General features: G+C 39.0%; 1 protein-coding gene across 2 annotated transcripts; it reads right to left on the bottom strand.

Annotated features, from left to right (window-relative positions):
- Nucleotides 1–30: 30 nt before the first annotated feature.
- ZBTB1 (zinc finger and BTB domain containing 1) lies at nucleotides 31–26516 on the bottom strand. 2 transcript variants are annotated; one of them, XM_003408706.4, is made up of 3 exons: nucleotides 26399–26516; nucleotides 9749–11667; nucleotides 31–1955 (listed from the first exon to the last, which is right to left on the bottom strand). In XM_003408706.4, the coding sequence occupies exons 2-3, from the start codon at nucleotides 11647–11649 to the stop codon at nucleotides 1919–1921; spliced, it is 1938 nt and encodes a 645-aa protein (XP_003408754.2). In that variant the 5' UTR covers nucleotides 11650–11667; nucleotides 26399–26516; the 3' UTR covers nucleotides 31–1918. The 2 variants fall into 2 exon arrangements, with proteins under 2 accessions (XP_003408754.2, XP_010586989.2); XM_010588687.3 differs by lacking the exon at nucleotides 31–1955 and having other exon boundaries at nucleotides 8675–11667; nucleotides 26399–26515.
- Between the last annotated feature and the right edge of the window lie 818 nt (nucleotides 26517–27334).

The following is a 27334-nucleotide window of genomic DNA, read 5'->3' as shown; positions in this document are numbered from 1 at the left end:
ACTTAGCTATATCAGATACTTTATTATTGTGGTATTAGATGAGGGGAGTTGATGGTAACTTCACACTAGTATTTTTTTTTGAAGAGCCAGGTTGAAAAGGTTACAGTATAAATAAAAGTAAATATGCAGACAGTTTAGCTTCTGAACACAGAGGAGGAAATTTTATTAGATAAAAGCAATGAATTAAAAAATTAACAGAAGTTCTCTTTGTAACCCAATAATTTCATATCATACCAGTATACAGAAAATAATCACATTGTAGAATGTATTTGTACTACTTATAATTATTGTAGTCATTGTATCTGTGGTATAGCACAGTTCAAATATAAGCCATATTCTTTTGTAGATCTAGTTTCACTAGTTAATCAAAAATTAGTTGAGTCTCTACTATATTGATCTGATACCTGTAATTATTAGTAATATTATTTTATCTTTTTTATTTCCTAATTTTTTTGAAGTGCTAAAGCTCCATATGTTTCCTCATGTTCCCAACAGAGATTAACTCTAGTCTTTTTTTTAATATAACACTTTTCTATATGTCTTTTTTTTCTCTTAAATTAGTTGAATTCATATGGATTTGAACTCTTTAGTGGATTTCTTTTTTCCCTTCTTCCCACTCTGCCCACTATCGCACTGCAATTAAATCTTTCTCTGATTTTTTAGTTCAAGTTAATCATCCTGCTTAACAGCTAGAGCTTTAAAACGACTTAAATAACTTCTGCATATACTATTATCTAGTTAGATCTCTTTGGGCAACTCCTTATTAAAACATTTAAAGAAATAGGCATAAAAATGAAATAAGCATTTCTGACAGTATACAACTTTTTCCTATTTCACAAGAAGCAAAATAATAATAATAAAGAATTGGGCTATACAGTTAACCAAAAGTAAAACTGTAAGTGTGTTTACAATAAGGAAATAATATGGTTATAAGATTCACATGGTTAAGAAATGTTAAGTGTTTTTATAGCCAGGTTAAAATCTAAACTAGCATTTTAATTCTCCATGGACAGTTTTTTTTTTTTTTTTTTTTTAACGTATTAACCATTGTTTCATTCAATAGTTGAACTTTAGCTTGAATGTTGGGAAGCGTGGAATTATCCATCAGTACTGAGGAAAAAATGGTCAAAAGAAATCCATTCTGCCTCAGGATATGTCGGTAAGTTCAGGAAAAATAATGTGTCTTATATTCTTTTTGGTTTTCCGTCATTTGTGAAAATCTACCACTATTGAAATAATAACGACTTCTTCAAGTTAACAGGCTTAATCGGGAACTTCATTAATATTAATAACCAAGTATGTAACTGGTATATACAGTGAAAAAGGAAGAAAGGCAAATGTTACTTTATCATAATAACTAGATTACCTTGTTAAAATACTGGTCTTAACATTTTTATTTCTGAATACTCACATCTTTTTACTTATGCTCTAAACTACAGATCTTAGGGTGTAATTTTTTAATTGATTAACTGTATTTCATACTATGTAAGTTGTAATTCTGATTATTTTAAGTTTAAAATTATTATACAGATATATAATTATCTAATATATTTACAGTAACCCTAGCAAGCCCTTTTATTTTAAAACAGACCCTGGAAGAAAATTAGCATACAAAGTTTCATTTTAGTTTAGCTGTAACCTTTAGTGTCAAATGAATTTTCTAGTTACTTTTCTTTAGCAGATTTTCCACAAATACTAGTAGAGTCACCATGAATCAGTTTTGTCACAACAAAGTGATTCCAAAGTGATCTTTACTGAGTTTTCTTGGCTCTTTGCAACTGGAACTTTTGGGGTTGATGAAGTTTGTCAGGAAGACAGAAAAGATGGTGCCACTTCAGATCTGATATTCCTGGGTCTGGATTTAAAGATATCTGTTGAAGAATGATTCTTCCCCATGTCCTCTCCAAATTCAGATCTCTCACTTCTCCAGAGCTTTAGAAGGCCCTATTTCACCACTGCCACACAGAAAAAGACAAAACTCAAGAAAAAATATTACGAATTGACTGCCCTACAAGATACAACATAGCTTTTAGCTCAGAATTTCATGGCTTTGGGCACCGGGTCACAACATCGTTACTAGAACAAAGAACGGGGACAAGAGCATAGTTCCTAGGAGTTAAGTTTCTTTAATTACTTCCCCAGTGTAACTCACTGTAGCCTTCCAACATAAGATATTCTTGTCATTAATATAGTTCCTCAGCTACAGGGGCGCCTTTCATTTTTATTCTTGTGTGATCTGGGCTGGAGTGAACCAGGGACATAAGTATGTAAAACAAAGAGGAGGAGGTCAGCCAGGTAGAAGAAAGTAGGGAGGAAGGACACGGTTAAGAAGTGTTTTCCTTTAAATTAAATAATTTTGCAATCTAACTTGTTAATGGCAGATCTGTGATTAAAACATAGGTCTAACCAATTTAAAAGCACACATTCTTTTTACTGAGTGCCTTCAGCTATCACACTAACACTGCTTTCTTCAAATATTATATGGTGTTGTACACTCTGCAATGAAAATAAAGTTGACACACATATACACAGGAGGAAGATGAGTCGTCTTCCTTCAAATACTGTGGTTCTTAGCTCTCCTAATCTGCCCCAGTGATACTGGGTATAATTATCATTTTTGTAGCAATATTTTGCCCTAATAATTGTTATCCTAAATTAAAAAAAAAAATTATCTTACAGTGTTTTTCCACATCAGGCAGCATAAGCATTTGAAAGAAAAGATGGCTTTGATAATATGGATCCTTAGAGTTGTATTTCTGTCGCGTAAAAATGAGCTCTGCTGATTCTGACGTGTGTAAGCACTTGGTTTAAGTCGACTTAAGACAACATAGTAATTAGTAACTTTTTAAATGAAGCTAAACTGGGGAATCACAGGCTATATGCTTAACTCTCTTCTTTTCTCAAAAAGGTCAGTCCAGAATTATGCAAATTTTCTCACATAAAATTGCTCATATTCCTAACTTTGAAATAAAGTTACCTGTTTAAGTGTCTGTAATCCTTTGGCAATGGATTTTCCTGTGGTTTTTTACTTATTGCAATACTGGTTAGTACCTTCATACATTCAGTTCAGAGCCAAATACTGAACTATAATCATACCGTCTTTTTTTCGTCAGCAAATGAATAGGGTAATGAGAAATTATAATGGTTTCCTGCCCCCTAGTGACCTACGGTGGATTTTGATAGAAAGAATGAACAACTCTGCCACCACTGATTGACCTAAATGATTTGGTTTTCCTGAATAAGAGTAAAACTTAATGTAGTATTTAGAATTAGTTTCTTAATGCTAAAGTTAACTAAGCGTGTACATAAATATATTAATGGTATCAAATTGGCTGAAAATTAGCATGAATAAGCTGCGATTGTCATTTCATTAGTTTATATTTACCAGTAGTCATTCATAAATACAAACACCCTAAATCCTTGCCTTTTTTTCTCTTGCCAGTGTATAAATTTACAAGTAGCTAAACTTCAACCGTTTTTAGCATGAGACTACACCCATGTCAGAAACCCTGGTGGCGTAGTGGTTAAGAATTCAGCTGCTAACTAAAAGGTTGGCAGTTTGAATCCACCAGGTGCTCCTTGGAAACCCTATGGGGCAATTCCACTCTGTCTTATAGGGTCACTATGAGTTGGAATCGACTTGATGGCAATGGGTTTGGTTTTTTTATAGCCATGTTACCAAGTAATAGAATTTGATAGAAAGCAATGAAAGTGGGCCACTTAAGTGATTATATAGCCTTTATCCACAGAATCCTCATTTTATTCTTCTATTCTCACTTTAAAAATAACATTTGGCAGGTAGTAGAGAGATTATTACACTAGTAGATTTGGCATGGTAATAATAGTAGTAGTAGCAGCACCAGTAGTAGTAGTAAAACCTATTGTGTAGGTTTTAGAAATCAGGTAATAGATGCATAAAGTTAAAATTAGATTAGATTGGGAGAGGCGTGTTGTTTCACTTAAACCATTACATAACTATCCATTTGTAAAAACTTCTGTGCTAGCTTAGGGTGGTTATGCAGCTGTCTTTTTCTGAAATTATCTATTTTATGAGTAAGATTGTCTATAAATGTACACTAGAAATCCACAGATGTTTTGGTAAATTGAATTAAAAATGACCAGAAAAACTAACTTTTATTTTTAGCAAACTTAGATTTGCTCTATAAATCTTCATCAGGTCAATCACAATACGGTAATTAGGATTGCTTTAGCTAAAGAAATCATGAATTTCTTCTTACATCATCTATTAAGGCAAAATGAGGAACTAGTTATTCTAGGGTCTTGTGTTTTGTTGGGAATATTTATTTTCAAATGATTTGAGTTGTTCATCAATTTCATAACCATGTAAGGAAATGGTGAATGGTGGCAGAAATTAAGGGCATAAGGAGCAGGTACAGGGAAAACAGAGAGGGAAAAGTTAGAGGTGGAAATATGGAAGTTGAATTCAAATGAATTTTTAATTAAGGACCTACTACAGGCCCAGAAAAATGTCTGATGATACCACTAAATGGCTTAAATTTAAACAAAGGAAAATGAAAACATATACCAGCATTTAATATTTATTTCTAAAATATCATTCTGAATGATCCATTTAAATACTTTTGTTTTTCACTCATAAATTTTCACATTATTCAGCATGTTCATTGGATACCCATTATGACCAGGCACCTTACCAGGCACAGATGATGAACAGGAGCACACAGTCTCATAGGAGCTCTACCACATGTGTTCCTAGGCTAAAAAGGCCCTTCTTTGTACTTCTTGGTTGATGGAGCAGAGAAATGGAGACATCAGATTGCTCTACTTTTTAGTTGCTATGTGATCTTAGGAAAGATATTCAATCTCTCTGAACCTCAGTCCCCCAACTGGAAAATTAGTATACTTACCTCATAAGGCTGTGAGGATTAATTAAATTACATATGTAAGCACTTATTAGCAGAGTTTAACCAAGAACCAAACCACACCAGTTGCCGTAGAGTCGATTCTGACTCATAGTGACCTGACAGGACAGAGTAGAACTGCCCCGTGGGTTTCCAAGGAGTGGCTGATGGATACAAACTGCCAACCTTTTGGTAGGCAGCCGAGCTCTAATAAATGAATGCTGGGGTTACTACTGGATCATGGATGTCCACATCTAAGCTGCAGCTTCAAGTTTGTAACACCAGATATAACTCTACTTGCTTCAGTTCGCTGGCATTCAACCTATTACACCAAGTATCAAGTTATCAAGGATATGGAGGGATTCCAAAAGGATATGTCCCCTTAAAGCTTTTGCTATCCAGGGATTCTAGGAATTGTTGGTGCTAGGGTGCCTGCAAAGCACTGTCATTTTTTATCACTGAGAAGCATTTGTTACAAAGCGATGGGGGGGGGGGAGGTGAGGGCAGTGAGGAACTGATCATCAAAGTAGATTAATAGCAAAAAAAAAAAAAAAAAAGAAATTTTGTAATCCACAATAAAACCCAGTTAAAATGAAGAAATATACCAAATTTCTTTATTCTCACCTGTGTGCACATACACATTCAGGTTTTTTTCTTTTGGTACTGATTTAGCTTTTGACCACATGCATTATTTTGCTGGAGTTTGTGGTGTTAACAACATCAAGTTTGATGTTAATTTAAATATTACAACTGTTACGCTCTTTTTTTTCTTTTTGAATGTTCCAGATATCTATTAAACATGGAAGTTCCTTAACTAGTGATGTAGAGAAACTAATATTGTTTAAACAGGGAGAAAGTTGCTAATGACTAGCCCTCTCTTCCCACTTATTTTAAAATATAAGAGTTGGTATATTATCTCAAGTATTTCATCATATCCTTGGCATATTCATAGCAATTGTTGCATTAGGCATTCTGCAGTTCTAATTAAATTACTTTAATCTTATTTTACCCAGAATTTTCAAATGTTTGATTTTTTAAATTCAATTTTTATATCTAGTTCATATTTTGTTAACAGTGCTTAAACATGACTTTTCATGTCAGTATATTCAGTCATCAAAGCCATGTCCTTTTTTTTCCCCTTTTAATTGGTGGTCTGACTGACCTAGCAAACTAGCAAACTCTGACCTTATTCTAATTCTTATAACCAGCCCCTCTGGAATCCTTATGTTCTTTCTTCTAACTTACGTCGATACTCAAACTGTTATTTCACACATTAAACATGAGCCATGTAACATTTTACTCATGTGAGTCACTTAATATTTTTAAACATGGGAACATATATTTTACCATGATTAAAAAAAAAGAGAAATTAAGACAAATTTCTGAGTCCTAATCCACTGCCACCTTGGTTGTACTTTGTTACTCTTTGAGATTCTTAGCCCTGTTTGCTAAGGACTCACAGAACATCTGAGTTGCACTGTGATTGGTGGCAAGCTTGTTAGGCACTGACTATATCCCTCCTGGATTTTTTGCTGGTCAGAAAAGGCCCTTTTAGACAGGCTGCTTGTTTGTGAGACAGAAAGAGGGACCAGCTTCCACCTGTATCTATGTAGATTTTCTTTCATTTTTAGATTTGGAACCTAAACACATAAATTATAAAGGCAGGAGAAGCAGACACTCCTATAATCTTAATTTATTGCCTTCACAGCACCAGAGGGCAAGAAGCAAGAGTTGCAGCTCTGCAGCTCCACCCCAGAGGGAGGATGGAGGTGAGTGGAAACGAGAGGGGCTGGGTGTTTTTCTTTCCCCTGATTTTAAAAGGCAAGTAGCCTTTAAATGAATACTTGGCCTTGATAAAGAAAACTGTACATTCTACTTAGAGAAGCCTGTGCTGTCCCTGTTTACTGTCCCAAAACAAAAAACCCCGCAAAGGTGTATGTCCTGTGTAACACGAAACTGGAAGAAAACATCATGGGGTGTGGCTTTGTGAAACTATACACGTCAGTTATTTAAAATTAGAGATTATATTTAAGGTTTACATATTTGCTTACTAATTGTTGCCTGTTAGAATGTGTCAAACATTAAACCCCCCTTCTTAATGGAATAGGTAATCCTATCTACAAGTGGTGGTATTTAGAAAGAGCCCCCATTCTTTAATGGTGGGAAGGCCACTACAACACAGATTTTGATGAGGATCAATGAAAAAAGTGATCTCAAAGAAAATTATAATCCATGAAGAATCTATATACAGTAAAACTTGTGAGAGCTAGAACTTGACCGGACTGCCTTGCTTTTCTGTCTTGCAAGTTTTCCCTCTTTGACAGGGTGCAGTCTTACCACTTTTCTATCACTCTCTATTAGTGGAAAATATTTGAGTTTTCCTTCTCTGACAGGCTTCCACCTTACACAGGTTCTAGCTTTCACAGATTTTACTGTAAATAGTTTGGAAGTTCGGTTTGATCTTCTCTTTATACTACTCTCTGATGGTCTCTGGTTTGTGACAGAACTTTTGTTCATCAGGTTCCTATCAGTAATGTTAATTGCCATCAAGTTGACTGTGACCCATGGTGATCCCACGTGTGCAGAGAACTGCTCCATAGAGTTTTCAAGGCTGAGACCTTTCAGAAGCAGATGGCCAGGCTTATCTTAAAGCACTTCTGGGTGGGCTCAGACTACCAACCTGTCAGCTAGTAGTGGAGTGCTCAACCGTTTGTGCCACCGAAGGGACTTCATCCGTAACGTATACACCATGTTTCGTTGTAAATTGCATTTCAGATTTAATTACTTGATAAACTGTTGTATCTAAGACTAAGATGAAATGCTTTTCCTGCTTCCTCTGTTAGCTATGTGGCTTTTTAAAAAAATCCCTGACTTCTCGTTTATCTTCTTGTGTATTTCCCCCTTCCTCTGCTTCTCATTATTTTGTCTGTATTTGGCACTGGCTCTTTTGGTATTCCTATCCTTATTTACCTCCACATATCTCTGAGCTCATACTGGGCTCTAATATGCCTCTTTCAACTAAATCTGGGCTAGTCGATGTCTCTCAATTTTCTTGGCAACTTGTTCTTTTATGCAAATTGTAGACAAAAATATATTTGCACATCTTTAAAAAATCTGATGTAAACCAAAAGAGCAATGGTGTTGACTCTTCACAATCACAAAATTATATTTTCAAATACAGGGGTTATTTAAAATCCCTTTCATCATGAGATGGGTATTACAATGAAAGTAATTATATTCACATTAAAAGGCATTCTATTCAATAGATGTGTTAACTGGTGGGTCAGTTTTGCCAGTGTTTTAATTCACACGTAATTCATGTAGACCCTGTGTTAGCAACAACTTAACAGTAATATACTACTTTAACTAAAAAAATGAGAAGCTGTTTCCATTTATATTCTCTGTGGTTATTTTCTATTCCTCAAATTTTGTAGTCCTTTACAGGAAAAAAAAAAAAAAAAAGGCATGGTGATTTGCCACAACACATATTTTCCAAATCTAGAAAGTATAAAACACAAGAAATTTTTTTTTGCACACTCTACTTTTATAGAACAACCAGATTTATAATTGATTTCTTTATTTTATTAGATTTATCAGTTTACATGGCAACTTTCTCAAATCTCAAAGTTCCAAAAGTATGTAATTTTAAAGATGAAAAATCATTTTCCTTTAGATGTCATATTCCTAGAAAGATATTAAAGTCTATTTATAAACAAGAATAATTGATAAGCTAACACACTTTAGAAATCAGAATATTTTAAATTAAAATATTTTAAATGAATACAAGATATGTCTTTTTAATTAACTATCATAGTTAAATTTAATATCACAAAACAAAATGGCTTATCCCCACTAATTTATCAAGTAGGGTAAAGTCATTGGGTTTTACACTTAATATAAGTTTTTAAATGTGATTATTAAATAATAATATTTTATCAATTATAGGCAATATTTATTTATAGGAATTTTCTCACATCCATCAATCTTTTTAGGCCAAGTGTGGGCCCATGTCAATCTTCAAGGTTAGCTTCAGTGCACCTAACCTGCCTAGTAAACCCATTGCCAAGTAGGCCTATCAATTTAAGAATCTGAATTTAATTGATAATAAAGGGAATAAACAGTAGCCAAATCACTGTTGAACTGACAACAACAAATAAAAAAGTGAATGGGATAGTTTCAAATAACTAATTAGAAAAATTTTTTAACTTAAACAGGAACGCCCACTAATGTTGGGTTTAAAATTTCACAAAATAACCTTAAAAAAAAAAAAAAAGGCACATAGAAATAGTGAAGTCATCACCTTATTGATTAAAAAAAAAACTAAAGTTTAATAGCCATTGAAGGGGTAACAACCACTTGTAGTCTGCATTTAAAAGTAATTTTAATCATAGCTAAGACAAACTAAAAACAAAGACTTCTATTAAGAAACAAAAATGATATCAAACATTTAATAACTCCTAAAATGTAGATACTTAAGATCCTAAACAAAAATATTAAAGGAAAAGGGCCTTGAGATTTTTTTCCCCAACAATTTATATTATAAAATCAATTTCTAAATAGCTCATATCCTTTGCTTTGGTGTTTTGTCTGCTACCAACTAAACATTAGCACAGTAGAAAATCACTTATGGTCTTTTCAAATGCTTGGCATTATAATGGGATCTCATATCTTTCCTCAAATTAAATTTTGCTCCACATATTCCACATGTGTACAGATGAACATCCATGTGCTGCTCCAACTGTTCATTATTTGGGAATATCTGAAAGCAGACCTGGCATATAGTCTCACCAGCAGATAAATGAGAAATCATATGCCGTACATGGTCATGTTTTCTGAAGTTTCCTTGATCACAAATGGAACAGACATACCTGGCCATGCCTTTGTGCATATCATTGTGCAGTCGCAACTGACGTTCTCTTAAAAACTGCTTTCCACATGTCTGACAAACAAACTGTTTTTCCTTAGTATGAACAGTATAGTGTTCTCGTAAGTGACACCGCTGATAAAATCCTTTTCCGCAGAGATTACAGAAATGCTTTCGTCTGTGATCTCTCTCATTTTCTTCCATGATGGCACTCTTAAACATATCTTGGTCTAGGCAGGTAGACATATGTTCAACCACTAGATTTTCAGTTTCAAAACGCTGGCCACAATTAGGACATCGAAAGGGACAGGCAGAATGTTTAAACAACTGCTTTTTTTGGATACTGTTTATCTGGAAATGATTGTCCCTGAAATCATCCAACATTTCCACAAACATATCTCTTATTTCAGACTGCTCATCAGGATTCTCTTCCATGTCCATTTTCTCCTCAGTATTTCCTAACCCATTCATTGTCAGGTCCTGGGGTTCTCCACACCTTTGAGCATGTTCCTGAAGTTGTCTGCCCTTGACAAGTATCTGTCCACATTTGCCACACGCACAGATATTTTCAATGTGTTTGGCTAAGTAATGAGACGAGAGGTCCTCCTCGGTTATTGTGAGTCCACACAGCTCGCAGGATGCGTTTTCGGTGTCCTCCTGCACCGGACTGCTATTGTTAGGGGGTCTCATGTTTTCTAAGCCACCTCTTTCATCAGCATTTATTGACATCCGAGGTTTTAGAGTTTTCCTACCACTTTTTTTAATATTGACATCTTCTTCAACGTAATATCTATAAAATGGCTCTTCAGGTTCATCTTCTAATTCGTCATTGTCAGTGGATTCATTACAGTCTTTGTCGGTAACCTTAATAATGTTGAAGTCTTTCAATTCATCCGTAGGAATATCTTCTGGCTCCATCTTGATAATGATTCTTTTTCTCTCAGCAGCTCTACTTTTTTCTTCACTGGCTATTTCAGATTCCACTATGCTACCTTTTCTGCTTCCAGTGGTTGAAGCTGAATCATCAGCAGCAGCCTGGTTCGTGTCTCCTCTGTACTTGTCCGTCTGTGCAGAAAACGTTTTAGAAGAATCCTTCTCAACAAATTCAGCTTTGATGTTACTGTCTTTTCCATCTCTAATATCTACTATTCGGTGATAAGATCTTGCATTTTGGTATGAATGTCGGTTAGTACAGGTTAGCACATGCTCATCTAATAATTTTTCACAGCTAAAGCCAAATCCACAGCTATCACAGGTAAAACTCCGTCCAAAGCGCCTTGACACACGTTCTTTTGGAGTAGATAATTTGGATACAGAAGTTTTTTTACATACATCAAATAGTGGTTCAGGAAAATTACTTAATTGTAAAGACTCTTCATCAGGCTCTCTATTATGTGGTGTGTTTACTGTCGAACTTGGCTCTGCACACCACCTGTTGGCTTCACTGCCATTTCTTGTCACAGTGTCTTCATACATTCGTACCCCAAATATCATTTTGCTGTTCTGTTTGCTGGAGGCAGAAGACGAACACTTGGAACTAGAACAATCTGCATCTTGTATGTCTTCTAAGCAGTCAGGAACATTGTACAGCTGTAGGTAGTTCATTGCTACTTTAAACTGCTCAAAACTGGAGGGAGCTGTCATAATTTTCCCTAAATACATAAATTGCAAAATGAGATCAAAACACTCGGCACTAATTTTCATGTTGCTGAGATTCAGTTGTGCAGTACTATGCTGATGGTTCATGAAAAACATTCTAAAATAGGAGCTACAGGCAGCTAGAACTGCTTTGTGTGCTTGAAAGTAAATGTCATCAATCGCAATACAACAGTCACAGAGAAAACCCCATTCCCTTTGGTTGTTTAGCTGCTGAAGAACGTAGCTGCTGTGGCTTGGCTTTGCCATCTTCTATTAATTAGAGACCTATGTAAAACAAAAAATTAAAGTCAGACAAGACAGCAGAAAAGCATTTGAAAAAAAGAATTTTCATCATGATTTGTGACTTGTGTGACTTCGCTTATTACAATCACGGTATGAATAGCTTTCCACTCTAATGTAATAAAACACAGTGATAAATACCTGAATTATTTTTTAATTTGAATATGAAAATACTCAGCCATTTGTTCAGGCTTCTCATATTAATTTTATTTAAGGATTAAGAAATACAAGCAAAGGCATCAAAAGCAAAAGCTATTATTTTGGCTTTATTATAACTCTAGGAGGAAAATGCATACTAAATTTGAAAGGAAAAGTCATTACTTCAAAGGTACTTGAAAGATATGACAATAAAAGTAAATAAAAAAGCAACTTATACTGAAAGTTAATAACTAGGTTGTTATTAAAAACTTCTTAAAACCCCAAAACCAAACCCGTTGCCATCATGTTGATTCTGACTCAGAGTGACCCTAAAGGACAGAGTAGAACTGCCCCAGAGGGTCTCCAAAGAGCACCTGGTGGATTCGAACTGCAGACCTTTTGGTTAGCAGCCGTAGCTCTTAACCACTACACCATCAGGGTTTCTAAACTTAGATGGGAATTATTGCTCATTTTTAAAGTGTGATGAGAGTATTTTGTGTTTTTTAAAAAAAGAGCCTTTATCTTTTAGATAGTATCTTTTAGATACTGAAGTATTTATAGATAGAATTATATATCTGAGATTTGCTTCTAAATAATTCAATGGGGTGAGTGTAGGGAGGTGTTGGAGGGAGTTTTAAAGACAAGATTGGTCATGTGTTGATAGTTATTGAAGCTGGAGACAGGTTATAAGTCTATTCTACTTTTATGTTTATAAATGTTCATAGAAAAAATTCCATTTAAAGATCTTTATTAGATTATATGGAAATATCATTAAATAAATAGGTTAGAGCAATGTTGTTCTCTTTGAAGAATTACTGAAGTCTTAGAGAAGCAGTACTTCTATAGAGTCAGAATGTATTTCTTACATTGCTTGGCATGCCCTTTAGGGTATGTATAAGGAAGCAGTGAATATAGGCATTTATTTGGGAAGGAGGTCGTATCCTTAGGTTTGAAAGTAAAATTCTCTTCCGCTTTTTAAATCATTATAAAAGTATACAAAAATAATACATACAAAAATAATACATGCTCGTTGTAAAAAATCCAAACACAGTATACAGAATAAAAACACACCTCAAGTGGCATACTCCTTGCCAGAAGTAACACCTCTCAACACTCAGGATTATATATCTTCAGATCTGCTTATATGCAAACATACATATATTCAATAGCTACTGAGTATGTACTATGTGCCAGGCACATTGCTTTGCTTCTGGTGTATTTTTGTTTATTTACTTAAATGGTATTATGCGATATATACATTTCTGCAACTAGTTTTCTTCACTGAACAATACGTAGTGGACTGTAAGTATTTTTAATATTGAGAGTTTTTTGAATAACAAAGAGAGGAAAAGTCCTATTATATTACAAAGCTAAAATATGATCCTATATTAGCTTCAATTTTTAATCTGTATACATAAAGCTCAAGAATATCTCTTCTACTTAAAAACAAGTTTCTACACAATTTGACTGAACATAAAAAGAACAGTTAACAAACTATTCAGAGAACCTATTCATTCTTCAGTCCCAAATGCCTTCAATCCCTGCAGTGGTAATTAAGAGTATCTAAGCGTACTTGCTTTTTACCTATTCCTTATAAGTCAAATTTGGACCACATACCCCTTTCGCCATGACCTATAGACCTACCCTGCCTCGTGTCCTATTTCCCTGCCTACAGACATAGGGTTTCATAGCCTATGAAATGGGTCTGCTCCCTAACGAAATGAAGGTGGCTTATGATAAGACCTATTGCCTTTTTCAAATTGCAACCAATGCACCTTTTCTGGAAGCCAGAGTAAGCTCTTCAAGTAGATATAATATTTCAACCTCTGTAACTCAGATATCTGTACCCAAACTGTTAGAAATCATATTCAGTATCTACCTAAATACAGAAAGCAATGAATGCTCAAAGATCTTAATCAATGTGGTATTTATCATTGGTTAAGTAAACTAAGGTAAATCTACTCTGTGGAATTCACTCGTGTGACCTTTAAAAATTATATTTATGAAGACTGTAGAAGAAAACGAGAAACGTTTTCAAGATGGAGAGTCAAGCAAATAAACACAGGATATAAAATTATGTCATTACTACATTAATATAAAACAACAACAAAATCTTATTCAAAGGGTGAAAAAACCTCACAAAAATGTTTACCCTCAAGCCCATTTTAAGTATGAGAAGATTTCTAGGTCTGAACCCATTTTGTAGGATTCAGAGACCTTTAATGAATAATAAATCAAAGGGAAAGAGGTACAGGGATTGCTATTAGCACAATGGAAAAAAAAAAGCTTTCTAGTAATAAGAGTTGTTCAAAAATGAAAGTCTTGTAAAGGATAATGAGCACACTGTACTGAAGCGGGGACCAGATGTTGAAGACAGTACGGTACAAAGAGCACAGGCCTTAGATCAGACAGACCTGGTTCCAATCCGGCTTTGCCACCTTTGACAACTTATCCTCACTGACCCTCAGTTTCCTGAGCTGTTAAAGTGGAAGCAGTAATACCTCAAATAATGTATTCAAAGGGACAATAGGTAAAGTGTCTAGTGCTTGGTGTGTTATCACTGATGGAAGTAACGGTGGCAGCGGTGGCGCTGTCTACTTAAGCATCAGGAGGTAAGTTTGACTAGATAACCTTTAAATTTCCTCCCAAATATAAGAACCCACTATAAAGCCAGCAGTTTATCTGCGAAAACTTTCAGGTATTAAATAGCCCATGCTTGAAATGACAGACACAGCTTCAAAGTTCCAAGGATCCTTGTTATCTAAATGAAAAGCATTTTATGGTCATCAGTCAAAATTGATACCTAGAAGACTAATAGGCACATCTGTAGCAGGTGACAATTCAATTCAATTAATGAAAATACATATTATATTGTGTTAAACGTAACAAACTGCTGAAGAAAAAAAAAGCACTTTAATGCAACTAATATTTATTGAGCACCTTTGGTGTTTCAGCTACTCTATAAAGTACTGAGAATCAGCAACAGCACAGGTATTCTGAAATCTCAAGGATACATCACTGAAGAGGATTTTGACCTTTTTTTCTAATTAGTGTTTTTTCTCAACATGTACTGAGAAATTTCCCACTCTATAGAAGAGGGCATGGTGCTGTAGTGGAGAGGGCAAGAACTCTGGGTCAGACAGACCTGTATATGAATCCTACTGCCTCTATATGTCTTTGGGGGCCCTATCTATATTTCTATCCTCCTTTTATAGAGCCAGAAGCTGAACAAGTGCTGTGTCTAATTAATGCTATCACTACAGTTTTTAGAATTGTAGTTTCATCAAAGGTTTATCCCCCTTTGCCGTCTAGTCAATTCCCACTCATAGCAACCCTATAGGGCAGAGTAGAGCTACCCCACTGCATTTCCAAGGAGCGGCTGGTGGATTTGAACTGCTGACCTCCTGGCCAGCAGCCACAGCTCTTAACCACTGGCACCACCAGGGCTCATCAAAGTTATTATGCAAATATCCAAATTTAGAGTAAAACTGATTTTAGGTAGAGTAACCTTCAACAGCAGTCATTCACTCATTAGTAACAGCAACTCTGTTCTCTTTACACCTCATTCAGAAGGGCTTTAAGAAGGCTTAACACCAAATAAAAAAAAAAAAAAAGAGGGGGGGAGGGGTATCTAAATTCCTGTGACACCCTACCTGGCGATCTCTTGGTAACTTTTGCGTTAATTTTTCAAAAAATAATTCACTTTTATTAACAAAACAAGAATTTCACTCAGGTTCCAAAAGAAGTCTGCTTTTCAATTTTTCTGTTGACATCCTTAATAATGCTACAAAAAAAATTACTGTCCTTTATGTTATAGAAAAGAGTCTAAATAAAAGCATTGTTTATATTTTAGCTGTTCCTGTTTATATGACTGAAATCTGTGATTGCTTTTGTGGGAGTGACTAGCTGCACCACTGGTAGAACAAGATTGTTACAGCAAGAAGTCAAGACCTGGGGCTGAGGGCAGAAACTTCAAATATGTATCTCCTAAGGACCTAATGCCTTTTGGATAAGGACAACAGGCTATGTATCCCCAAGGGCTCCCCTAAGGCTGGAAGGAGAGATACCCAGTGTGCAGTTCTCCAGGAAGGATAAGGAGACAGGTGATCCAAAAAATTTTACACTGAATTTTTCAAATTTTAGTTTGAAAAAGTTCATCAGCTTGTCTAAAAGTCAAGAACAGCCACGGAGCACTTACACACGTTATGTAATTTAGATATTCATAGACTACAGAGGTTAGAAAAACCTCAGAGATGTAACCTAGTATCAACATACTTATTTCACAGAAGGCAAAGACCTAGCACTGTTAATCTATCAAATGTACCGTTAACTAGTAAAGTCTAAACCAAAAAACCAAACCCATTGCCTTGGAATTGATTTCAACTCATTGAGACCCTATTAAAGGGCAGAGTAGAACTGGCCCATCTGGTTTCCAAGGAACGGCTGGTGGATTCGACTGCTGACCTTTTGGTTAGCAGCCGTAGCTCTTAACCACTGTTCCACCAGGGCTCCACAGTGGAGTCAGTACTACAGAAAAAGGACTCCTGACCCCCAGACAGCTGCTAACTACTACGTACAGTAATTCCTTGGTACCATACAGTGTGGCCTTCTGCAAAGAACACTCAACAAGAACTGAGCACAAGAACTCAGTACAGGGTTTACTGGCGAAGTGCCCTTGTACAAGTGACCCATCTGAGCTCTTTATCTGCAAAATGAGGCCAACTGTAGTCCATCTCACACAGCCTTACTCTAAAAAACAAATAAAATAGGAATTGTAAAATTTCAAAGCTATAAAACTTTGTAGGATTTTTATTTAAAAATTCACTGATCTATAACGCTTCTGTTAGGCTTGGCCTTCCTTCTCTTGGACCCCCGGATTAGTTTTTGGCCTATGTTATTTCTTTTCTTCTATAAGATCAATGTGGTTTTATCTGTACAGGTACATCTAGTCTTATTGAGTAAATGTATCCCCTGAGTTATACTGTGTAAGCTATTTCAGTAAATTTCTCACTAACATAGTAAAATTCCAAAAATACTTTCCCTGCATTACTAAATGTCTTTAATTGAAAATGAAGTTTCTTAAGTTTTGCTGGAAGTTTCTTCTGCCCTGTAAAAAATCCATTGCTGTTGAGTTGATTCCAACTCATAGCAACCCTATAGGACAGAGTATAACTGGCCCATAGGGTTTACAGAAATGGACTGCCACATCTTTCTCCCACGGAGCAGCTGATGGGTTCGAACCGCTGACCTTTTTGGTTAGCGGCCAAGTGTTTAACCACTGCACCACCAACCTTGGTCAAATGATAATTTAAAGTTCTATATATAAGCATGGAAACTCTAGTGGCACAGTGGTTAAGAGTTCAGCTGCTAACCAGAAGATCAGCAGTTCGAATCCACCAGACGCTCCCTGGAAACCCTATGGGGCAGTTCTACTCTGTCCTGTGGGGTCGCTATGAGTTGGAATCCACTCAATGGCACCAGGTTATATATAGGCATAAAGTAAAATGTAAAATGGAAGAAGTAATAAAGTGACTCCTTTTGGAAGGCAAATTATCAAATTTGTGTTACCAACGAGTACCTGAAGATGGTTTGCACAGCCTTAGTAGAGGTCTGGAGCAAAACCTAGCAACACTCTCAACCAGCACCCCAGTATCCCAACTACTTAAAATTACTTCTGGGTTTCAAAGGAGATTTAAGTACATACATTCATCTCCTCTTACCTATTTCTATGTCTTGCTTTATGTGATTGATTGTATGTATATGGATTTAATTGGAGGATTATAAACTATCTTTTAAGAAAACCTTGAAATGAAATGGAAGGATTCTCTCATGTTTATCGGTCACAATATCAGAATGTACTGAATACCTACTAACATTGCCTAAAGCTTTGGGATGCAGGGTGGAGGAGAATGGTGTACAACTGAGGTAATTACACTTGAGGGATTAAGTTTTAAACCAAGAAATAATTTGAGAACAACTAAGTACTAAACTATAATAATAATAAAAAAAAACTATACGGGATATAAATTCAGCCAGAGTTTAGAAAGTGGAAAGCATGAGTTCTACCAGAACAGTAGGCTTCAAGGAGGATGTAGGATTTGAGCAAAGCCTTGACGGATGAGTAAGATAAAATGGAAAGCAGGGGAAAAGGCATTTCAGTATGTGTATGTAAATAACCGGGGAGGTGTACACGACAGCATAAACAAAGGCTTGGAAATATAATGGAAAGGGAGAGTAGATATGCCTTACTGGACTGGTGAATGAAAGTCAAGAAGATAGGGTGATGGTGTAATTAGGTGCTCTGTCCAGTCAGTTCCGACTCGTAGGGACCCTACAGGACGAGCAGAAATGCCCCATAGGATTTCCAATGAGCGACTGGTGGGTTTGAATTGCTGACCTTTTGGTTAGTAGCCGAGCTCTTAACCACTGTGCCACTAGGGCTCCAAACCAAACCAGTTGCTGTGGAGTCGACTAGTAGAACTGCCCCACAGGGTTTCCAAGGAGCAGCTGGTGGATTCGAACTGCAAAGCTTTTGGTTACCAGCCGTAGCTCTCAACCACTGCGCCACCAGACTGGTGGATCAAAGTCAAGAAGTTAGGATAAAATATGTATACATATGCATATAAAAAATATATATTTTTGTTGTTAGTTATAGTCAATTCCAACTCATGGCGACCCCATGTGTGCAGAGTAATACCTCCATAGGGTTTTCAAGGCTGTGACCTTTCAGAAGCAGATTGCCAGGCCTGTCTTCCCAAGTGCCTCTGGGTGGGTTCAAACTGCCAAACTTTCAGCTAGTAGTCGAATGCTTAGCTTAACTATATGCGCCACACAGTGACTCCTATATATTATATATACACACATATATACACATGTGGAAACCCTGGTGGCGTAGTGGTTAAGTGCTATGGCTGCTATCTAAAGGGTCGGCAGTTCAAATCTGCCAGGCGCTCCCTGGAAGCTCTATGGGGCTGTTCTACTCTGTCCTATGAGTTGGAATCAACTCGACGGCACTGGGTTTGGTTTTTTTTGGTGTTGGTATGTATACACATATGTATGCATGTATGTATCTCATTTAAACCTCACAAACCCTACAAAGCAGGTAGCTATAAGACCCATTTTACAGATAAGAAAACGGGGGCACACAGTGTTATGTAACCTTCCCAAGGCCACAAAGAGAGGATTTGATGAGATTAGAACACAATTCATCTGACTTTCGAGCCCAAGATCATGGCCTTAAAATTTTTGCCATTTCAGCAAATCTCTTCCCTAGAATACTACTTTCCAGAGTACATATACAGTCTAACCTCTAAATCTGATTAAATTCCTTAGGTTTTCTCCTTAAGGCTTTCAGGAAGAACCAGTTGCAGAGGTTCCTAAAGATAAAATGTTTTACTTCAAGGCACTTAAATGACAGACACAGCAAGTTTAGAAAACTGTATTCACTATTTACACCAGGCATTCTGGCTGATTATTAGACTCCAGATTCAGTACTAAGTACCGGAAGTTCTGAAATTGTAAATGGGTTTATGTCCCAAAATTTTATTTTTAAGTTAGTTATTTGGAACTTGAAACACATATTTCTATAGAAACAATGCTATGGTGACTCGGTTTCATGTTCACACCCTAAAATCTTTTAAAAACCATATATGTAGCACTAACAGTGCTGGAGCATTTCTTGTATCATTTGCACAGAGATCCAGGGAGGCAGTATGGTGCAACAACACCTGCTACACTGACCTCTTGACGACAGGGATGAGGCTGAATGGCCTTTGTGTTCTTAGCCTACTCTTCCCATATAACCCGTTGCCGTCAAGTCAATTCGGACTCATAGTGACTCTGTGGGACAAAGGAGAACTGCTTCATAGAGCTTCCAAGGAGCAGCCGGTGGATTCCAACTGCTGACCTTTTGATTAGCAGTCTGGGCTCTTAACCACTGTGATACCAAAAAAATCAAACCAAACCCACTGCCGTGGAGTCGATTCCAACTCATAGCGACCCTGTAAGACAGAGTAGAACTGCCCCATAGAGTTTCCAAGGGGCCCTGGTGGATTTAAACTGCCAACCTTTTGGTTAGCAAATACTACATCACCAGGGCTTCCTAACCACTGCGATAGCGGGTACTTAATGCATGCTTGTTAAATAAATGAATTGAAAAAAGAGTCTGGGAAGCAGACACCTCCAGATTTAAATCCCAGCTCTACCACTTATTTAGCTGTGAGGAAGCTTCTTTAGCTTCTTCTTTTCTCCCCTGTAAAATATGGATGATCATAGTCCTCACAGGACTCTTGTATAAATTAGAGATGACAAACGTTTGTCTTTTTTTTGTGTGGTAAAATTATCTGCCGACTCAACAATGTTTACATGTATTACATTCACCATGTTGTTCTTTGCCGTTTCAATCCATGAATAACGTAATTTTTTCTTAACTATTACTGCCATCATTATGAGCATAGTTTACACCTGTTGCCATTGAGTCTATTCCAACTCAGTGGCCCTACAGGACCCCTACGGTTTCCAAGGAGCACCTGGTGGATTTGCACTGCCAACTTTTTGGCTAACAGCTGTAGTTCTTTACCACTACGCCATCAGGGTTTCCAGCATAGTTTACAGAATTTTACAAAATGATCAGTTTCAACACCCTTTTGCTCCAGGCCAGTCACACTGGATAGCTGAGGTTGCCAACCAAATAATTTCTGAGTAAGTGAGGTATTTCTGTAGTTCTGCTGCATTGTAAATCTAGGAAATGAATTTATTCACACAGGAAGCAGAGGGAACATAGCTGCTTCTGGAATATTCTTCCCTCCCTCCAGATGTAGAAGAGGAAAGGTCTTTAATCCAAGGAGTCTCTTCATTTTGACCTGTTGAACCTAAAAAGGCAACACAGCATCTTTTGACCACCAGAGGGCACTGTGTAAAAAGTAGCCTCCTCTCAGCAGAAAGCCCGCTTCACCAGGAAGTCTTTTTTTTTGCACCTGGCACTTGTATTTTTAGGGCTCATGTTATGGGATTGTATCTATTGCAAAGCACTTACTTGGACTCAGACTTTGTCTGGAACCCACCAGATACCGCTCCTCTCCCTGTATTCCCTGTTTCAGCTGGCACCACTATGCCCCAATCACCTAGGCTACTTGGGAGTCACCTAGAACTTCTGCCTCAGAATCAACTACCTATTAAGTCTTACCAATTTTACCAGCTAAATATTTCCCAAACCTGACCCTCTATTCCATCCCTAGCTCCTCTGCCCTCATGAAGGCCTCTACCATCCTCCTTGGGTTATTACAACAGGCTCCTAACTTGTCCCTCAAATCCATCATTCACTCAGATGATTCAAAAATAACAAAAATCAGACCATGTCATTCCCCTGCTTAGACCCTTCAATGGTCCTTCCACATACCCTTAGGCTAAAGTACAAACTGCTTAGCATGGCATACCCACTCAGCTAGTCTCATATTTGGCTACTTCCTGCTTCACATTTCAAGCTCAAACAACACTGCTTGCCCCCCTCCCATACTTCACGGATTTCATACCTCCATTTTTACCTATGCTGATTGAGTCTTCTGAGCCTCCCATACATTGTTTCATCATCAGTTTATCACCTCCTCCTGAAAGCCTTCTCTATCACTTCCCTCTCCCGCTATTTTAGGTTTTGATATTACCCTGTGTATTACCCCCCCCCCTTTTTGGTTGCACCTATTACACTATATTTTAATCATCAGAACAGCAACATAAAGTAGGGATTAAAGCATAGACCACCTGGGTTCAGATTCTGGCTCTGTGTGTGAATTTGGGCACGCTGCTTAACCAATTTGTGCCTCAATTTACTCATCTGAGAATGGTAATCCTTCCTAGCTTTTAGAGTTATTGTGAGGCAGCGTCTGCCACGGGTTAAGTGCTAAGTAAGAATCGGCTACTACAATTATCTATGTGTTGGTCTCCCCTACTTGATACTGAGCAACTTGAAGGCAAGGACTTGGCTTATGCATTTCACTGAAACATATGCATTCAAAAAATGTTGCTGAATAACTGGTAAGGCAGCTTTCTCTATGACAGGAGGCATTACCTAGTGTCCTTCTCCCAGCAGGTTCCACACATTTTAATTTTTGCTTCCAATTTTGTGGCTCCAGTGTTTTTTCATTTAATTCTAACCAAAATCTCAAATACTTCACACTCTTATCTAATTAAAATTCAGTGAAATGAAACAAATAAAGAGTATCATGAAAAGTGTTCATTCTAAAACCTTTAACTCCATACGTAGTAAGCCTTAAGTCTATTTAATAGTGGCTTCCACCATATCCCCAAATACCTAACACAGCAAAAGCGTTCACACAAGCTGTTCCCTTTGTTTAGAATCATTTTGATGCCCGGCTCACTCCCTTCAAGAAGTTCTTTGTAATCCCCAAGGTGAGGCAGCTGCCACTCTTCTGTGCCTCCCGAACAGCTAATACATACAGTTACAGGGTGACATATAATTTCTCATTCAAACTGGGATGCTCTATCCCCTGCCTTATTGTAAGCTCCTTGAGATCAGAGCACTGTCTCAGTTACCCCTGTATCTGCTGAGCCTGTGACAGCTGCCTGACATTTAGTTGGTATTTGATCAGTTTTTCAGTGAATAAATGTTGCAGTAGCTAAGTTTTCTTTGGCTTACCAATTTTTTTTGCATTATTTCAGTCATGGTAACTTTTATATTTAAGAAAAAACATTGCCATCGTATCAATTCCAATTCATAGTGACCCTATAGCACAGAGTAGAACTGCCCCATAGGGTTTCCAAGGAACGGCTGGAGGATTTGAACTGCTGACCTTTTGGCTAGCAACCACAGCTCTTAACCACTGTGCCACCAGGGCTCCAAACTTTTATAGTGGTCAAAAATTTACAAAGCATTTTCACATACATTATATACCAAATTCTCACAATCACCCTGTCTGGCATTTTTATTACCCTCATTTTCTGAACAAGGAAACAAAGATTGGGAAGTTGATTTGACCAAAACTTCTCATCTTGTAAGTAGAAGCTGGGACTCAAGCTGACTCTTCTGATGCAACACCCTTTCGTTTTTGTAAACCAAGGAACACTCTTTCTGGGCATGACTATTAACTGAAATGTCTCTTTGGAACATTCTAAGCCTCCCAGAACCACCCTTCTTCATGAATCTAAAAGCTCTCATCATTCTCATACTGTCCCACCTGGCAGGCAGAATGCCTGGCCCCTTCCCCATCTGCTACCAGTGCCCACCCACAGCACGCCATCCCTAACATTACTGATTTAAAGCAGAGATAGAGCTTTTTCTCTAACACATGTTACATGCATCTCACATACACAACTACTAGAAAGTCTGATTGGTGATTTAATTCCTTAATTTTCAAATTTTATTTTGATAAACATTTTTAAATTCAAAGACAGAGTATTGTAAAAAAACACCCATGTCCCCACAATTTGAACTAACCAATGTTGTGATTAAATTTCTATGTACTCTTTTGAGGCTTTGTTCGCAGAACACCAACTTCTTCAAAATTCATTCTTCTTGAATACACCACTTAAGGAATAAGTGCTTCTGCAGTTTGGGGATCTCTAGTAGTTAATATACGAATGACTATACATACATAAATACAAGTATGCTTAGAAGTCTATCTTAAATATGTACCAAGACGCCAATTATGAGTGGCATTCAGGGCTGAGTCCCTGCCACCCCCCTTTCCAGTATCAGCCCCTTTCATACCACATCTGAAGACAGCACAGTCATTAACCCTCTTCTTTCCTCTAAGTTCCTTTGATCTATGTTTGGCAGGCTACGTTTGGACACTGAACAAGAGGAGCCCCCATCCCATACTGGCACAGGGATATCTTGGCAGTAGTCTTCATGCAAGTATACCTACCTCTTCCCTATTATAAACTAAGAAACTCTCTAGAAATGTGAGGGTTTTGTTTTGCTTTAATGGGTTTATCAATCCATCAGAGCCTGGACAGCAACGATAACATTAAAAAAGTGTGAGAACTAGCCCACCAAGGTAATACAGTAAGTACTTTACAAGGACAAGCCTAAAATAGCAACCTTGTTATATTTAAACTCTCAAGTCTGTTTCTTAATCCCAGAACTTTAAATCAGCCCAATGCAAAACACTCCCTTTTCCCCTACCTGGCAATTTTCACCAAGCCAGGTAGTGAACAGAGAACTAGGAGCCCGTGAATCACCACAGGCCATCCCTAGACAGGGGAGGCACACACAGCGGAACAGCTATGCTCAAGTGTGGCATTCTCTCATTTTAAATAAGGAACTGACTTAACGGTGATTATCTCTGTGGAGTAGAAGTCAGAATGACTTTTGTTTTTGTATATTTTATATATTTCAGTATAGGCTGAATTTTTACAAAGAGCATGTATTTTATAATAGTAAATTTTCATTCTGCGAAAAAAAAATATGAGTAACTTTCAATTTGCCTCACATATGCGTGTAAGAACAAGTAACAACATGGTAAGAGACAGTACAAAAGAAAATCTCAGGAGAAAACAGATCCTACAGAGACCAAAGTGACCTCTCAAACAGGTGTTTCTCAAATATACCCTAACTTTTTTTGGAAGACAACACATTGCAGCTTAAAAAGAAATAATAATAATAATATAAAAATATACACAGAAATTTTTCTGCACTTCTATCCCAATGATTTCCTCTCCTTTGGGCCAGAAGGTTAATGCAGACAGGATTAGTACTTTTCCTGGCTGGAGGGGAGGCCTGAGAGCAGGCACTTTTCTCCTGCACATGAGAACGGGAGATGGTGCTGCAAGGAACACAGAAGACATTCTTAAAAAGGTCCATGAACTCTATCTTTCCCAGAGCCTGGCAAAAGAGGAGAATTAGGAAACAGCACAAAAATTTAATAGTGCTAATGAAAGTGAAATCAAAACCCAAGGTCAAGAGCAAGTGGTTGAGACTGAGCTCATGCCTTGCTAAGGTCCTGGTTAAACATGGTTTCTCCTTTCCCTGATAATAGCCCACAAGGGTCCCATCAAAAAAGCAGACCATCATATTAGGCGTGAGACTGATAGGCATCATCAGGAAAGACTGCCCAACCTGAGTTATTCTACACTGAGAAACCCTACTTCCAAAATAAGTATGTTAACTAAAGGCTTGCTGCATACTGCATAACAATATGGTAAGAGACACTAACTTTTGGGAAAGTATTTCACCTTCACTATGCTTGTTTCCTCTGCTTTGCTTTTTTTAAGAATAGCCCCCACATAGCTACCAAAGCCATTCAGTTATTATTGAAACTATTAGATGTCAGCACGTGATTAAAAAAAGTGCTGAGGTTCTGAGCAAATGATGACCAGTGTCATGCAAGCTTCTTCTTTTTGTGTCCCAACTCTCTCCAGCTCTCCAGATCATATCCATTTACAATGACTAAATGTCTGTTTCCAAAGATTGTGATTGCTTTGAAGTTATTGTGAGAAAGACATCCTTTACTGAATCTGCTCCAGAGTGCGTTAAACTTCAGCTGAAGAAACTGATTGATTCAAAGATGCCTCAGAAATCCCTGGACCGCTCCTTGGGTTGGAGTGTCAAAGGCATAATTGTTCCTGGAACAGTTTTCCTGCACTGATACATAACCCGTTGCCGTCGAGTCGATTCCTACTCATGGAGATACACTTAGGCCAACCAAGAATATGCGTATATCTACCACGCTGCAGCTCGATTTAAAAATAATACACACATACATGTGTCCTCTACACTATCCCCAGAAAACACTGAGGATTTTAATCAGCCTCCCCTTGATGCTCCCAATCACGAAAAAGTCATCGTAACCCTTCAGATCAAGTAGATGCGTTGCTTAGGTAAAAAGGGAGGCTGGGAGGGAGTGATAAACTCAGATCCATTTCTACATATCTTAGTGGTAACGACTCCTGACAGACATCCAACACATTTGCCGAACGCTAACAGAACTTCTAGTAAATGCCCACCATCAGATGCGAAAGCACTTTCTCCCCAGGAAACAAATCTTTTCCACTGAAAATTCCCAAACTCTAGACCTACCCACTTTTTACTGAACAAAAAGCGTGTGTGCCGACGAGAGGGGGTGGGAAAGAGCGTAGCAAGAATTTGCACGGCTCTTACGCCTCCTCCCTCGGAGCGCGCCCAAGTCTGCGGCCTCGGGCTCCGGGACACTTCCCCTCCCACCCGCCCAGGAGCCGCAGCTGTAAGTTGAGAGAAGCGGGCTCCGGGCCCGTCAATCAAACCAGGTCCTCCCGCCTCCCGTCTACACCTCCCCTCCCCCCCCAAAAATAAAGACAGAAAGAAAAGGAAAAGAAGGCAACTAATTTGGCAACTAGTCTTGGCGGGGGCTTCGCCTCGGACCCAGAGAGGCCGCACGCCGCGGAGTAGACGCGCCGGCGGGCGGCGGGATCGAGCAGGCGGCCTGGCAGCCGCCAGTTGCCCGGTCCTCGCAGCGCGTCCACGGCGCTCCGGCTCCCCGCACCGGTCGGCGCCCCTCCGGCCCCGCACTCCGCCAGGCCCGCGGCCCGTCGCCTTCCGGCCCGGGCCAAAGTTGCGCAAATAGCCCCACAACTGGCAAATACTCACCGGCCGCAGCAGGAACCCGGGCTGCGGAGATTTTAGGGAGTTTAAGGCAAATCGGCCGCGGGAAAGGCGGGCGGAGGCGAAGGGGCCGCGAGCTGCAGTGGCGGCGGCGCGCGACGCTCGGGCTGGGCTGCGCGGAGAGCTTCTGGCTCTGCCAGGGACTGCGCTGCAACAAAGGACTTCCGCTGCCGCACAGCCGCGCCTGCCGCACCGCACTGAGCCGGCCCCGCTTACGCGGCGACTCCGGGTCTGCCCACCAGTTCGCTGCGGCGTCCGCCAGCCTTCCCCTCCCTCTCGCCCGCCCACCCACTCCGCCGCTGGCTGCTAGGGGCACCCGCGGTCGCCTGTTTGTTGCAACAAGTTTCTGCGTCGGGCTCCGAGAAGGCTGGCGCAGCCCGCACCGCGGGGGCCGGCGCGGCGCGGCGGCGGCGGCTTGACCACCCCTCTCGCCCCTCTCCCAAGGGTAGGCTTGGGACCTCCTCCTCCTCCTGTTTGCACAGCTGGATGGGACTGGGTTCCTCACGACTCCCCAAGGGCAGGATGCTACTTCCCCACTCCGTTCCAGATGTCAGACCCCTGCCCCTCAGGACCCAGCAGCTGGTCCCTCCGTCGCGGTACGCCACCGGCGTTATGGGGGCGCCGGCACCCTCGCCCTGTCCCATCCGAGGCGGCTCCATTCGGAGTCGCCCGTTCCCTGCGCTCCCCCACCCCGCCTGCCATGGGCCTGTCCGCCTCTGGCCCTGAGTCACTTCCCCCGCCATACCCCACCCCGCCCAGCCCGCCTCCCCTCCCCGGCTCCCGCGGCTCAGCCTCCCTGGCCCCGCGCCCAGCCCCTCTCCCCGCGAATACGCGGGCGCATCCTTCCCCACCCCCACCCCAGAAATGAAAGGGCGCCCGTGCTTTTGCACACCCTGGGGAAAGTCCCTGTGTCACGCGGCT

The sequence above is a fragment of the Loxodonta africana genome, chromosome 10, assembly GCF_030014295.1.
Source record: "Loxodonta africana isolate mLoxAfr1 chromosome 10, mLoxAfr1.hap2, whole genome shotgun sequence".
Lineage (NCBI taxonomy): Eukaryota > Metazoa > Chordata > Mammalia > Proboscidea > Elephantidae > Loxodonta > Loxodonta africana.
This window is presented reverse-complemented; position numbering and strand designations above follow the sequence as displayed.